At 44.7% G+C, this 13,420-nt stretch overlaps 1 protein-coding gene across 1 annotated transcript; it reads right to left on the bottom strand.

Moving 5' to 3' along the window:
- Nucleotides 1-1,262: 1,262 nt before the first annotated feature.
- On the bottom strand, nucleotides 1,263-8,340 carry PROKR2 (prokineticin receptor 2). Its single transcript, XM_090285224.1, has 2 exons — nucleotides 7,883-8,340; nucleotides 1,263-3,645 (listed from the first exon to the last, which is right to left on the bottom strand). Exons 1-2 carry the CDS (start codon nucleotides 8,338-8,340, stop codon nucleotides 2,949-2,951), a joined length of 1,155 nt encoding a protein of 384 aa, XP_090141350.1. The 3' UTR covers nucleotides 1,263-2,948.
- Nucleotides 8,341-13,420: the final 5,080 nt, after the last annotated feature.

The raw sequence follows: 13,420 nt of genomic DNA, 5'->3' as shown, positions 1-13,420 counted from the left end.
CCAAGGGAAAGATAATGGTTAAATTGAAGAGATAAATTTCAAAGCCATCATTTCCCCCTAGAAGTAGAACTCACTTTAAGTTTTCTAATCACCTCCCACATGTCACATTCTCCTTCCATAAGTCTGCAATTGGTTTTTATGCCTGAGGGCTTAAAGTTATCTTTTGATTTTGTCAGTTTGAGAATCAACTTATTTTAGATGTTGGATACTGAAAGAAAAATCTCTAATAGCTTCATCCCAAAGACTTCTGTTATTTTATTTTATATATTTTTAAGATTTTATTTATATCTTTTTAGAGATAGGGGAAGGGAGGGAGAAAGAGAGTGAGAGAGAAACATCCATGTGTGAGAGATACATCAATCTGTTGCCTCTCACACACCCCCAGCTGAGGACCTGGCCTGCAATCCAGGTCTGTGCCCTGACTGGGAATCCACACGGTGACCTTTCAATTTGCAGGCTGGTGCTCAGTCCACTGAGCCACACCCATCAGGGCTTTCTCTTTTATTCTTGCTGAGAAAATGGATCCATTTTGCCAAATGAGATTAAATTTTCAACATATAATAGTATGTGTAAATGTTTATATATCTTAGCATATTAAAAGTATCTTAAGCTTACCATTAATTAGTCTTGAGAAGAAAAGGTTAAACACAAATGCAATTAGTTTATTACCTTAATACTAGTTAGATGAATGAACAGTTTCCATGCAAAAGGCAGTTTTCATTAAACAAACAAGATAATTTTGAAATGAAGGATAACATGTGCACGGAGTAGTGTTTCTCTGCTTATCTGCATTCATGAATACACTCCTGGGCTATAAACTTGAAGGCTGTAACCAAGACAAGGCTGGTGCTGCTTTGAGTTGCCACTGTTCTAAAAATGGCCTCAATAAATTCCTTTTCTGTTTCAGCGTTGAACTGTTTAGATGGCTATTACTTCATTTATATCTAAGTATACTGACGTATATTAAAGATTAGTGGACAAAATGCTCAAACATTGTTTGAGTATAAGATTCCATATATTAATTATTTTATTTGATAATAGCATAGCACTATTATTCATTGGAAAACCCACAAATACACACTGATATTTACAAAAATTGTTTCAGTCACATTTGAATGAAGAGAGGATGGTACATTTTAAGATCAAAAGGAAAAAGGGGATGAATTCTGTTGACAGACACAATTGGTACACAGAATTAAAGAAGCTTCTTACTAGAAGAGTTAGGAAGGGGGTAATAAATAAAATATCACTATTGTCATATTTTTTAATGCAGATAACCCCAAATAATTATTGGCTTGGCTTTAAAATGCAATGTGTAACTCATGAAATCAGAATTTACAAAGCAATTGGCTTTGGCTAAAATCAAAATGAGTTTTCATTTTCTTAGGGTACAGTGATTGCACTTGAAGGTATCTGGTGGGTGGTAATGGAAGAAAATGGTGATTGAAACTGCACTGTTTAGTAGGCAAACAAAATAATTTTAAAACCACATATTCAAACAACTATATAACCCTTTCTCGATAGAAAAATAAAAGTTTTCCAAATGTGAATAGGCCAATCCCGAACAGGTACCATTTGTAGTCAGTCTTTGCTTCAAGATGAATCAGGAAGAAATTAGGAAAAACACACACAATCACCACATATATATATACAAATAAAACAGATTATCCAGGCTTGGTGTGCACACATGCAGGGAAGGTTTTCAATACTTCTAGGACCACAGGGATGCTGAAAGCTTGGGGACCACTGAGACTCTGAGGTTGAATCTTCCAGATTATAACCCAGAACAGTAATTCCTTTATTGCCCCAGTGTTCTGCATTGATAAGAGTTCAGGGTATTCTGGTCCAAACAAGGAATGAAAAAGTGGGAGTGTTTCTCCATAATAAGCCACAGTGGATGGGGTTTCCCTTGTCCAGACAAACCACTCAATGTCAATTACCCATTTTTATTACTCATAGAGTTGAAAAGCACTTTCCAAGTAGAGCTCATTTTGTAAAACAGGATTTGATCTAGCAAAGTGGTTCGGGCCTTAGCAAAAAAGACACACAGATTATGTTTATTGCCAGTGGCAAATTCCACCCTTTTCTCTGTCCCCTTCCTCCCTGACACTAGAGTCCTGAAATACTTTACACTAAGGGTATCAGGAACTGGATGTGGTCCTTGTTTCAGTATTACCTGTCTTTACACAAAAGGATGGTGAGCTTTCAAGCATCAGTGGTAAAGGTTTTTGGTTCTTTCCTTTGAAATTACACCACTGTAGATAACCAATGGCTGGAATATGAGAAACATTCTTTTCTGGCAGCCAGAATCCTAGAGAATGTACTAGGGAGGTAGTATGAGCTGAGTGGGAAAGCTCAATGTGATGGTATGAACTCTCTTCCCATGAGGCCATACACCTCATACACTGACAAACTTATTTTTACATTTTCATCATGTCTAAGTGCCTTATTTTATTGCCTTTTAACATTCCTGCACCTAGGAGATACAGAATGAGGGAACTTGGAGAGTGAATCCAGATAACCATTTGTGGTCTCTATCTGACCATTTATATATCTGGACATAGCTTGTTGATCCCAATAGCTTCTGCTATTTTGTTTTATTTAATTTTTTTGTACATAGTAGGCGATCAATAGATGTCAGCTCTTGCTGTGCTTGTCTAATCTCATTGGTGGGTTTGCACACAGATGTTCAATGTCAGTTGCTGTTACTTCTGTCTAGTCTTATTGGCGTGGTTGTGCATACAGCAGGTGCTCAGCAGATACCAGTAAAGGTCAGCTGCTGTGGTTTGTGTATGGTCTCCTGTTATGACTGAGAATCATCCAGGAATCCGAGGGCAGTGAGGCATGAACACAGTTGCCCTTCCTTCATGCAGCCAGTGAACTTGGCTATCAGTAAAATTTGCTCTATGTACTGGCTTTTGGATTTTCAATTGTGAAATACCAGAGGGTCACTTCAGCCTGATACAGTCCACCTCTTCTGTGGCCGGCATATCGCTGTTTTTGAGGTCGAGTTCCACGCTGGACTTGCTTCCAGGGTGGGAGGGACGCCAGTGGAGCCGCACCATCTTCTTGAAGTACTTCATGGTATTGTTCTTGACCGTCACAAAGCACACGGTGTTGATCATGCTGTTGCTCATGGCGATGCACTCGACGACGTAGAATGCCGTGAGGTAGTGCTTCTCTTTGACGAACACAGTGGGGAAAAAGTCGCGCACGATGGTGAAGCCGTAGAAGGGTGCCCAGCACAGCACGTATGCGGTGAGGATGCACATGAGCACCAGGACCGTCTTCCGGCGACAGCGCAGCCGCTTCCGGATCTGCTCCGTCTGGAAACCAGGGACTTCCTTGAACCAGAGTTCTCGTGAGATCCTGGTGTAGCACAGGGTCATGGTGACCACCGGGCCCACGAACTCGATGCCGAAGATGAAGAGGAAGTAGGACTTGTAGTAGAGCTGCTGGTCCACTGGCCAGATCTGGCCGCAGAACATCTTTTCCTGTTTTTTGACGATAAAGAGGACCGTTTCTGTTGCAAAGTAGGCAGATGGGATGGCGATCAGAATGGACACCATCCAGACCAAAGCGATCAGGAAGGAGGCCTTTTGATAATTCATCCGTGGTTTCAAGGGGTGAACAATAGCAAGATATCTGGTGGAAGAGCGAAGCCATCAATATAATATGTGCTTGAAGACATTATTAGTTTCTAACTCACCCCAATCACAAAAGCAGACAAAGTGTCACAATGAGTCCTCATGTACCTATTCATCTAGTTTCAACAAGCTTCATTTTATTTTAGCAACATCATTTGGCATTAGGAGGAGTGGAGTGGTATAGAGGGAAATAGCATAGGACTTGGTCAAACAAGTGGAATGAATCCCAGCTTTTCTCCTGTCTGGCTTTGGGGTCTGGAATGAATCACTGCATGTCTCTGAGACAGAGATGAATTTCCTCAACTGCAACACGGGATAAAATGACACCTACTTTGCAGAACTGCTGTGAACATGAACTATGATAATGTTTGTAAAATGCTTGGCATGTGGTAGGTGTTCAGTAAGTACTTGTGGCCTATTATTTTTGTAAGTCCAACTGATACCACTTTGGTTTTCAATCTTGCCATTTTACCCAAGAACATAATTCTTTGAAAAAAATTCATTACAAATATCTCATGGGTTAGAGGTGAAAGAAGAGCAGTGGACCTCAGAGAGAGGTGGAGGCCTTTCTCAAAGTAGTGGACTAGAACTTTCTCTCCCTCCCCCCATCCGTGGTATCATCCCTGGTAGCAGGAGAGTAGGGTGGGCCTGGGGTGGAATCTAAGGAATCTAATGACAAGTAAGTGACTTGCCTAAGTTCACTTTGTGCAGGCACCAGAATCCAGGCTCCTGAGAAGGTGGGTGAAGTCACCTTGACACCATAAAGCAAGGTCTTGCAAGGTCTTTGTTATCATCTGTCAGCTTAGATGTGTTTGTTGAGGTTAACATTCTCCTTCTGGGATCTCTATGACTTGAAATAATATCTCTTCCAGGCCCTCTACATATGAACCTTGCTCTTTTTCTGGATGTGGCATCCAGAAATGTCAGTAGGTAGCCCTTCTGATATTTCTACATAGTATGATAGGCATATTTACCAAGGGGTAAACTGAAATGCATAGGGAGATCTATGCCTCTTCCACCCTGCAGTGGTCCCCATGTCCTCATTATCCAACATCAGTGTCACCACAACAAAAATGAGTTTGGCCATCCATCTTATTCTTTTGACTTATTTTTAGTTGCTTTACAACCCAAGTGAAAAAGAGGGGTGCTATTTATTAGACTCCTGTATTGTAAGGCCTGAAATTCCATATGCTGCCTTGAAATCTTTGAGCCTCACAGGGCTCTAAAATTCTGGCCATGAGTTCATTGTTCTCCCCAGATATACCATTCCACCCAGCAGAAAAGGCTTCCTGTTCTGCTAGTTCTTCTGTCAACTGAACCACCTGCACCCCTAGTCCCAACCTAATGGGTTTCATCTCTCTGCCAGTTGACAAAATTGTTCAAATAAGCCAATCACGTCCTCCTATGGAAACCAAGGGTCACCCCATCATCTTGTCACTAGAAAGCCTGCTGCCCACAGCCTCTCTGGTTCATTTTATTCCTGAGTGCATGGAGGGCAGTGTCCTCCTTCCCTGTGCTGTGTATATATGAGGCAAATTAACTGCTGTTGCTCTCACCTGTCCAGGGTCAGGTATTGTGTGTTTAACCATTTTGTATTATTTAGAGTGGCAGAATCCTGCCTTCATTAATGGAGTAAGTAGGAGGTGGTCAGGATAGCACACCTGAATATCAATATCTTCATGAAGCATTCTTAGACTGTATCACTAAAATAATGATCATATCTTCCTTCAAGTTACTCTTACTTATTACTTGATTATTCTAGTTTTTGTGGGAAGAAAACCTCCTTGAGGTCAAAGACTATATATTCTACTACTTTATGTTTCCATTACATAGGTTGGGCACATACAACAGGACAAGCAATCTGTTGTGGATTTACCAGGTTATAGCAGATGCTGTTGATGTCCCTCTCATATCCCTTTGCTCTTATCACTTCCACACACACTTGTCTACTTTCATCTGCAAACAACTGCATTTCTTTGTCTAAAGGCTTTCTCTGGCTTTCAGTCTTCTTGGCTACTTCCATGGAATTTTCAGAGCAGCCCTCACCAATGACTTATGAGAGTTGGTGTGTAAATACCCAAGCTCCCCTCCACCTGCCAATCCTGGGATAATTCTGAGGTGATTTACACTGACTCCAAGAGTTGCTTTGCTGAAATAAGCATCAGGTGCCCACAGTGAAACCTTGTTCAATAACACAGCCTATATTGATTTCCTTTCCTTGCCTGCCTCATTTTCTGTCTTCCTATAGATGCTTTCTGGGTGCTACCTGTGCATGAATCTATGTCTCAGAGTTTATTTTTGGAGTACACAGGTATAAGGTTCTATGCTGAGCACTGTAGATAATGAAAGATAGAAGGCATGGTTATTCACTTAAAATACAATGTTCTTTGGAAAAGACATACAGAGATGTGTCTCCACACACAGTATGAGATTGCAAAGACAAGCTGGCAACAGATTATAAAGGCTCTGGAATGCTAGACTCAGGATTTAGTTTGTAAGCAATGAAATATTTTAAGAATCATTATCAATAATGATATTCTGATGCTTAATATGGATGAGTATGAATTTCAGGGTACAGTCAGGAGGGGGTTAAAGGGACATGTTAGAGGTGCATTATGATGGTCCAGCTGTGGCTTGCTGAGAGATGAGGTTCAAGGGAGAGTTGCCAAGACTTGGTGTAAGGCTGAATACGAAGAGTGTGTAGTTGGGTGGGTGTGGGACATGAAGAAAGGCAAAAATGATGGTAACTTTTTCCTGCTTGGGTGACTGGAAGAATGGTGGAGCTGCTGATGAGGGTGGAGCTGGGAAGTTGACTAGGATAGAGCTGGTCTGAGGTGAAAAAAAAAAAAAAAACTCTTTGTGTTGTAACAGGATGGTTGCTTCTTAAGAAAATCCTGTTACATAAAAACCTGTATTATAAAGACAAAAAATATTTCAGTGGGACAAAGAGGATGAGGACAGTAATAACTGTCATTTCAATGAACATCAGAGTCACTCAGAAAATTGAATAAAAATACAGATTCATGAGACCTAACCCAGAAATTCCCATTTATCAGGGCTGGGTGGGGTCCAGGAATCTGACTTTGTATCACTGTATTAAATGAAAGCTTGGGGAAGTTTGAAGTTTGTTGATGGGTACATTTCATAAACATTGATCTTGGGGCTGGAGAACCTCAGAGTCGCAATAGGAAAACTGTTTTTCCTGCAGAAATTTTGTTAAAAAAGGAAGATGTCTCTTATGTATATGTTATAAAAAATAAACAATAATCAACTGTTTTGATTAAAAAGACAACACACCTAAATAGCACTGAGAGTTAGGGAAAAAACAAAAAGGATGAAAGGAGACAAAAAGGAAAAAAGATGATTAAAAAACACATTATCAAAATGAGTCTCAGCACAGCTCACTATGGTGGACCAAGAAGATGTGACACCAATTGCTCCCCTTGAACAGAGGCATTGCTGGCCTACAACTGTGCACATAACTAAGACATGTGTCAGATTTATCATAAGATGCTATTAGAAATTTTACTTTATAAATCTATAGTAGATCAAGGACTTCCAGAACATCATATTCAAATGTATGCAAATAAGCATATGGATGCATACAAAAAAGCAAAGGAAGCTTGTCCTTCCTTCTTTTCTGCAAATAAGCCCTGCTGTCTGATTTTAAACTCAGTTTGTGACAAAGTCACCAGAAACAAGAGTACATCTTGTATGATTCCATTTTTATGAAGTTCAAGAACAGGCAAAACTAAACTATGATGATAGAATTGGATCAGGGTTGCATGTACTAGGAAGATTGCCAGGTAAAGGACCTCGGGAAGTTTTCTGGGTGATGAAAATGTTCTGTATCTTGGTCTGGGTAGTGGCTATAGAAAAACTATGTATATGCTTCCTTGACTGGAAGCTGCCTTGGTTCACTCTCATGTGATTTCTAAGTAGTAAGCTGCCTAAACTTTCTGCTTTTGCTTTTGTGTTCGCCGCCACTCATGGTCATGTGACATGCCTATATCAGAAGCAGATGTTGTATCTGGGGGCATGGCCCAGAGATGGAGGGCTCAGGAGCCTCACTTGTTCACATCTGGGAGAACATGAGCCACAACTGGAGAAACCACGTCTCCTCATGCTCCGTGAGAGAGCACCCACATCTGAAGCAATGCTAACTGTCAGAGCTGAAGTGAGGAAAGGGGCAGCCTGACCCAGCTTCCATCTTTACCCCTGCCCAACAGCCTCACCTGTCAATAGCAATGGCCAGCAGAGCGTTGGTGGAGACGTAGAGTGACACAGTACGCAGGTAGTTGACAGAGGCACAAAGCACATGGCCGTGCTCCCAGGAGAGCTGGCGTACCACATAGTAGTCCATCTCGAAGGGGCAGCAGACAATGGCCACCAAGAAGTCAGAGATGGCCAGGTTAGCAATGAGCAGATTGGTGAGGTTGCGCAGCTTCTTATAGCGGACAAGAGCAGCAATGAAGACAAAGTTGCCAATGCCGCACACCAGCATGATGCCTGCCAGCGCCACACCAACGATGGTCTTGGCTGCGAAGAAGGTCCGAGTCTTGGTCATGTCCTCATCCTCATCCAGAGGGAGGTCGTAATCACCATAGCTGAAGTTGAAGAGGAGGGAGGAGGCATGGTCTTGGGGTGGATTGAGGTTGGGTGCAAAACTAGTGTTTCCATTCTGGGTGGCCATGGTGAGGCTTACAGGTGGAGTGGTGTGTGGGAGTCTCAGGGGTCTGAGTACTCTGAGCTCAGGGTCCAGACTGTCTGCTCTCAAAAGGTCAGTGAGCCTAACACTCTGCCCACATCCTTGGGAAGAGTCACCATGCCATCCTGGACCCTGGAAGGAGACAAAACCAGTAGGCAACATGCAAGAGAATGCCTGGTCGCATTCCCACAGAGTCCTGCAGGTATAGGCCACCTAGACCTGGTGTCTATCCAGGCAGAACTAACCAGGGTATAGGGGAGAGGAGACATGAAATCTAGAAATCAGGAAATCCTGCACTGGCTGTTGGGCTATCAGGAGGGACTGGGCATAGAATGGACTGGGCTCTTCAAAGACACTCAAGAAGAACATGCATCCTTGCCTTTTTACCAGGGGCAAGGGCCCCTTTGACTGCCTAGTCACCACTCCCCTCCTCCCTTCTTCCCCAGCAGCCTTCACAGGGGTCTTCTGGAAGTTTTTCAAGGCTTTTCCAGGCAGTTAGCCAGGCATTTTTGGCAGTCACAATGTTGCACCCTCTGTTAGCCAGTGACAATAAAGACGAAGGACTGGGATACAGAAGGATCTTTTCTCCAAAGCAGGACACTGCTCCTTCTGTCCTGGTCAAACCACGTTCTTGGAAATCACCAAATCCATCTTCACACTGACAGGCTGAGCCATCTTGGGATAGCGAATTATGTTCCCTGCATCCCAATCTTCCTGTAAACCAAACTCCTGCTGCCCAGCCCATGGCCTGGCACATAGTGGGCACTACATAGGAATTTGTTTATTGAACCAGGATTCCACAGGTGGAGGGGGCTGTGGGCAGAAAGGCATTCTTCAGCTGCTACCCTGCATTCTGAGAACCCACTTTAGAAAGAAATCCTTTGTCTGCTTCCCCTCCCTCCTTCCCTTGTCCCTTTTAGTGGGCCCCCAGTTCCCTTTCCAGAGTCAGCCCTGACTGGGCGGTACCATGGCCTGTCACCAAGGTCTGTGTCCTCTGAAAGTGATAGCTGGTCCAATACTGGGCCTAACTGAAAACAGCCCCCCAAGGAGCAAGGACCCAGGAGGGCCTGTAGACTGAACTGTTCCTCATTGCCTAAGTCCTTTCTATCCTCAAGATGCCCACAGGAGAGCAAATAAAGTCTGTGAAGTACTGAGCCCTCAGGAGATAGGGTACCATTGGATTCTAGGCTTGGAGGGGTGGGGGGTTGGAAAATAACCCGGACTCCCAACACCAGGAATGGAGGGCCAAGCCATCCAGTTGTGGATCCCTTGCACCCTCCCCCTTAGCACACCTGGAAATGATTCCAAATGTAGGGGCCACAGGATGCTGGTAGAAAGAAGTGGACCAAACTGGACAGGAGGTATGGCCCAGCCCTGTGAAAGGAGGGGGACAGCCAGGGACATAAACTGCCCAGGAGGTTGGGACAGAGGATGACAGGGACACTCCAACCTGCAGCGCGCCTGCCTGCTGTATGCCAGAGGTAAAACCTTGCAAGAGGCGAGGTTCAAGTCTCAGCTGCGATCGCAGCCCGGGTGTCCTCCCTCTGGGTCACCTCTCAGACTCACGGGAGACCCAATGCCCGCAGACAATGCTCGACCCAAGACTGAGAAGCAGGAGTCCCGCCCTCTAGGCTACTACTATCCGTGGCTCTCCAGTCCCAGGACCCCAGAGGAGGGGGCATGCTTACGGGCTCGGCAGATCCCGGCCGCATTTCCAAGGGATACACTTCCTGCTCTTGATCAACTCACTCCAGGAGTCCTCTCCTATCCTCTCCCTGATTAACCACCCCGAGGTGGCGCGGTCCCCAGAGGCGCCACCCTGGCTGAGGCGAGAATCAAGTCAGAAATTCAGGCTCGAAAAGCAAAGCGTGGGGGGCCTCAGGGCGGGAAGTAATATGGGTGTGGGGATAGATACTGTGAGTATGAATTTTCCCAGAAACGCTTCAGCTCCTCTGCTCCTTTCAAGAAGGTGCATCCCTGCCCACGCCCTTTCCTGCAGTTTGGCGCTCTCCTGCCAGCCCAATACCCGCTGGCATCCTTCACCTGCGCTCACACTCCCCAGTCTCAGTTTACCACCCTCTGCTCGGTTTCAGCAGGTTCATGAGCTGGGGTGCTCTGCCCACACCAACTCCTTTACTTCGAGCCATCACGCGCGCATCCGGAGAGAGGTGGGAGAAAAGCAGCCAGAATCTCCCCTGAGGAGAAGCGGGCGTCGACGCCCCTCACTCCATCAATGGAGACTGGGACCGCTCAGACCTCAGCACTTACCTGCCTCGGTGCCTCCTCCCCGTTCGCTCCGTGACCTGGTCCGCTCGATTCCCGCCCTGGGGACCCAGACTTGCACTTGCAAAGACGCTGCGTTGGGAATGTCCCTCTTTCTACCTTGTCCTAGTGCGCTTCCCCGGAGCGTTCAGGTCTCTGTCTCCACCAGGATTTGGCGCTCTGCCTTCAAAGCTCTGTGAGCCTGGTACCCAGAAGGATGCGCCCCGCCCCGCGCTCAACTCCGCCCCGGGCTCCGCTGCCCTCTCCTAGCCGTGGCGGAAGAAAGGCGCTGGGCTCCCGCACCTAGTGCGCTCAGGAAGCCCGGAACCGCGAGCTCTGGCCCCGATGGAGGGGATTTCCAGTCGGCGGGGTCGGCCCCTCATAGAGGTTTCTGAGCTTTCGAGCCCTAATGCCAGCGGGAACGCAATAGGTTTAGCTGATGCGATTTGGAGCAACCTGTAAGGCTCTCTACGCCCCACGGTGTGTGTGGCCCGTGCAGGAGCTCAGCGTCCAGTCTTAAGCAGGAGCCCAGGGCCAGAGTATGCTCCCGCTACAAGGCGAATCCTTCAGGAGGAGCCGGGGGACTTCCCATCGTGCCGGAGAGCTGGTGCTGCGGAGACTCCGAGGAGCACAGAGTGAGCTTTGTAGGGTGGTGGTGGAGGAGGAAGCTCTGTGGGAGGAAGCTGGGGGTCGGGGCTAGAGAGCCCTGCTCAAAGCGTTGGCCCTGAAGTCCTCACCAAAACCCTGCGATGCCCACCACTGCCGCATTCCTTGGCCATTCAGACTTCCCAGCTGGCTTCTGCCTGTCTTTTGGGAGACTCCGGAGCCCTTCACTTTGCTTCCAACAGGCTTTGGTTTTCGGCTATTTCCCTGACCTCCTCGGCCCTTGATTTCCTTACACATTCAGTGTGGGAATTACGATGCATAAAGAGCTGCTAATTCGAATGACTGGTAGCTGGAAAGAGCAGAGGGAAGCTCTGGATTTTCAGAATTGGAACTGGGAGCTGTGGCAGGAAACTGAGGTCTCCACTGTTAAATCCCAGCCAATTATTGCCAGCTTGGAATATGGGCTCTGCTTTGTCAGATCTTTTCATTTTTCCGGAGAGTCTGGAATCTCAGAACTTAGTACTCTGTTGGCTTAGTTAAAACAAAGCAACAAAACCTGTGCTGGCCGAAGACAGCATACCTCAGATTGAATACAGTCTACTGGGACACCAACTGAAAATTTCTGAAATCCTTTGGGTGGTGATAGTCTGTGATTTTTGCCTTCCCCACCTTATGTGGAATGAGTCCCACCATTCTTCTCCTTTTAAATTTTTTTCCAGTTTTATTGAGGTGTAATTGACATATAGCGTGTAAGTCTCAGGTATACAACTTGATGATTTGATACACACATATATTGTGAAGTGATTACTACAATAAAGTTAGTCAACACATCCGTCACCAAGCATAATTATAATTTTTTGTGTGATGAGAACTTTTAAGATCCTATCACTTAGCAGCTTTCAAGTATACAATACCATACTGTTAAATATATAGTCATGATGCTGTACATTAACTAGATCCCCAGAACTTATTCATCTTGTGAATAAGGGGAGTTTGTGCCCTTTGACCTATATTCTACCTATATTCTACATTTCCTTCACACCACAACCCCCATCCCCACCTCCTGGCAACCACCATTCTACTTTGTGATTCAATGAGTTTGGCTTTTTTTTTTTTTAAAGATTTTATTTATTTATTTTTAGAGAGTGGAGAAGGAAGAGAGAAAGACAGGGAGAGAAACATCAATGTGTGGTTGCCTCTCCCTCGTCCCCAACTGGCCCCCTGGCCTGCAATCCAGGCATGTGCCCTGACTGGGAATTGAACAGATGATCTTAGTTCAAAGGCCAGTGCTCAATCCGCTGAACCACACCAGCCAGGGCAAGTTCGACTTTTTTAAAGATCCCACCTGTAAGTGAGATCATACAGTATTTGTTTTTCTGTTTGACTTTCACTCACCAGAATGCCCTCAAGTTCTGTCCATGTTGTCCCAAATGGCAGGATATCATTTCATTCTTTTATGGTTCAAAACATTCCATTATGTATATGTATGACATTTTATGGCTGAAATATATATATATGTCATTGCATACTAGCCACACTTAGTTTGTTTCCATGTCTTGGCTATTGTGAATAATGCTACAGTAAACAAGGAATGCAGATATCTCTTCAAGATAATGATTTCATTTCTTTTAGATACATACACAGAAGTAGGATGGCTGCTTCATATGATATTTCTATTTTTAATTTTTTGAGGAATCTCTGCACTGCTTCCATAGTGGATGCACCAATTTACAGTCCCATGAAAGAGTTCTCTTTTCTCGAACTCCTTACCAACACTTATTTTTGCTTGTCTTTTTGATAATAGACATTCTGACAGGTGTGAGGTGATATTTCATTGTGGTTTTGATTTGCATTTCCCTGGTGGTTAGTGACATTTAGCATCTGTCATGTACATTTTGGCCATTTCTATGCCTTCTTTGTAAAAAGATCTATCCAGATACTCTTTCTAAGTAAAAGAAGGCAATCTGAAAAGGCTACATACTGTATGATTTCAACTGTATGACATTCTAGAAAAGACAAAACCATGGAGACAGAAAGATCAGTAGTTGCCAGAGATTAGCGGGGAGAATAAATAGGTGGAGGACAGCGGATTTTTAAGGATGTGAAAATACTCTATGTGATGTTATAATGGTGGATACATGTCACTCGTTATACATTTGTTCAAACCTGTAGAATATACAATATCAAGAGTGAACCC

The sequence above is a fragment of the Furipterus horrens genome, unplaced genomic scaffold (assembly GCF_987537825.1).
Source record: "Furipterus horrens unplaced genomic scaffold, mFurHor1.1.pri manual_scaffold_8, whole genome shotgun sequence".
In the NCBI taxonomy this organism is placed as follows: Eukaryota; Metazoa; Chordata; class Mammalia; order Chiroptera; family Furipteridae; genus Furipterus; species Furipterus horrens.
This window is presented reverse-complemented; position numbering and strand designations above follow the sequence as displayed.

What these genes read in the sequence shown, in the direction of transcription:
- PROKR2 (XM_090285224.1), bottom strand. Translation starts at nt 8,340, where the DNA reads ATGGCCACCCAGAATGGAAACACTAGTTTTGCACCCAACCTCAATCCA. An exon ending in CTGGCCATTGCTATTGACAG is followed by an intron (nt 3,646 to 7,882) that starts GTGAGGCTGTTG and finishes CTCTTCCACCAG; the next exon opens with ATATCTTGCTATTGTTCACC.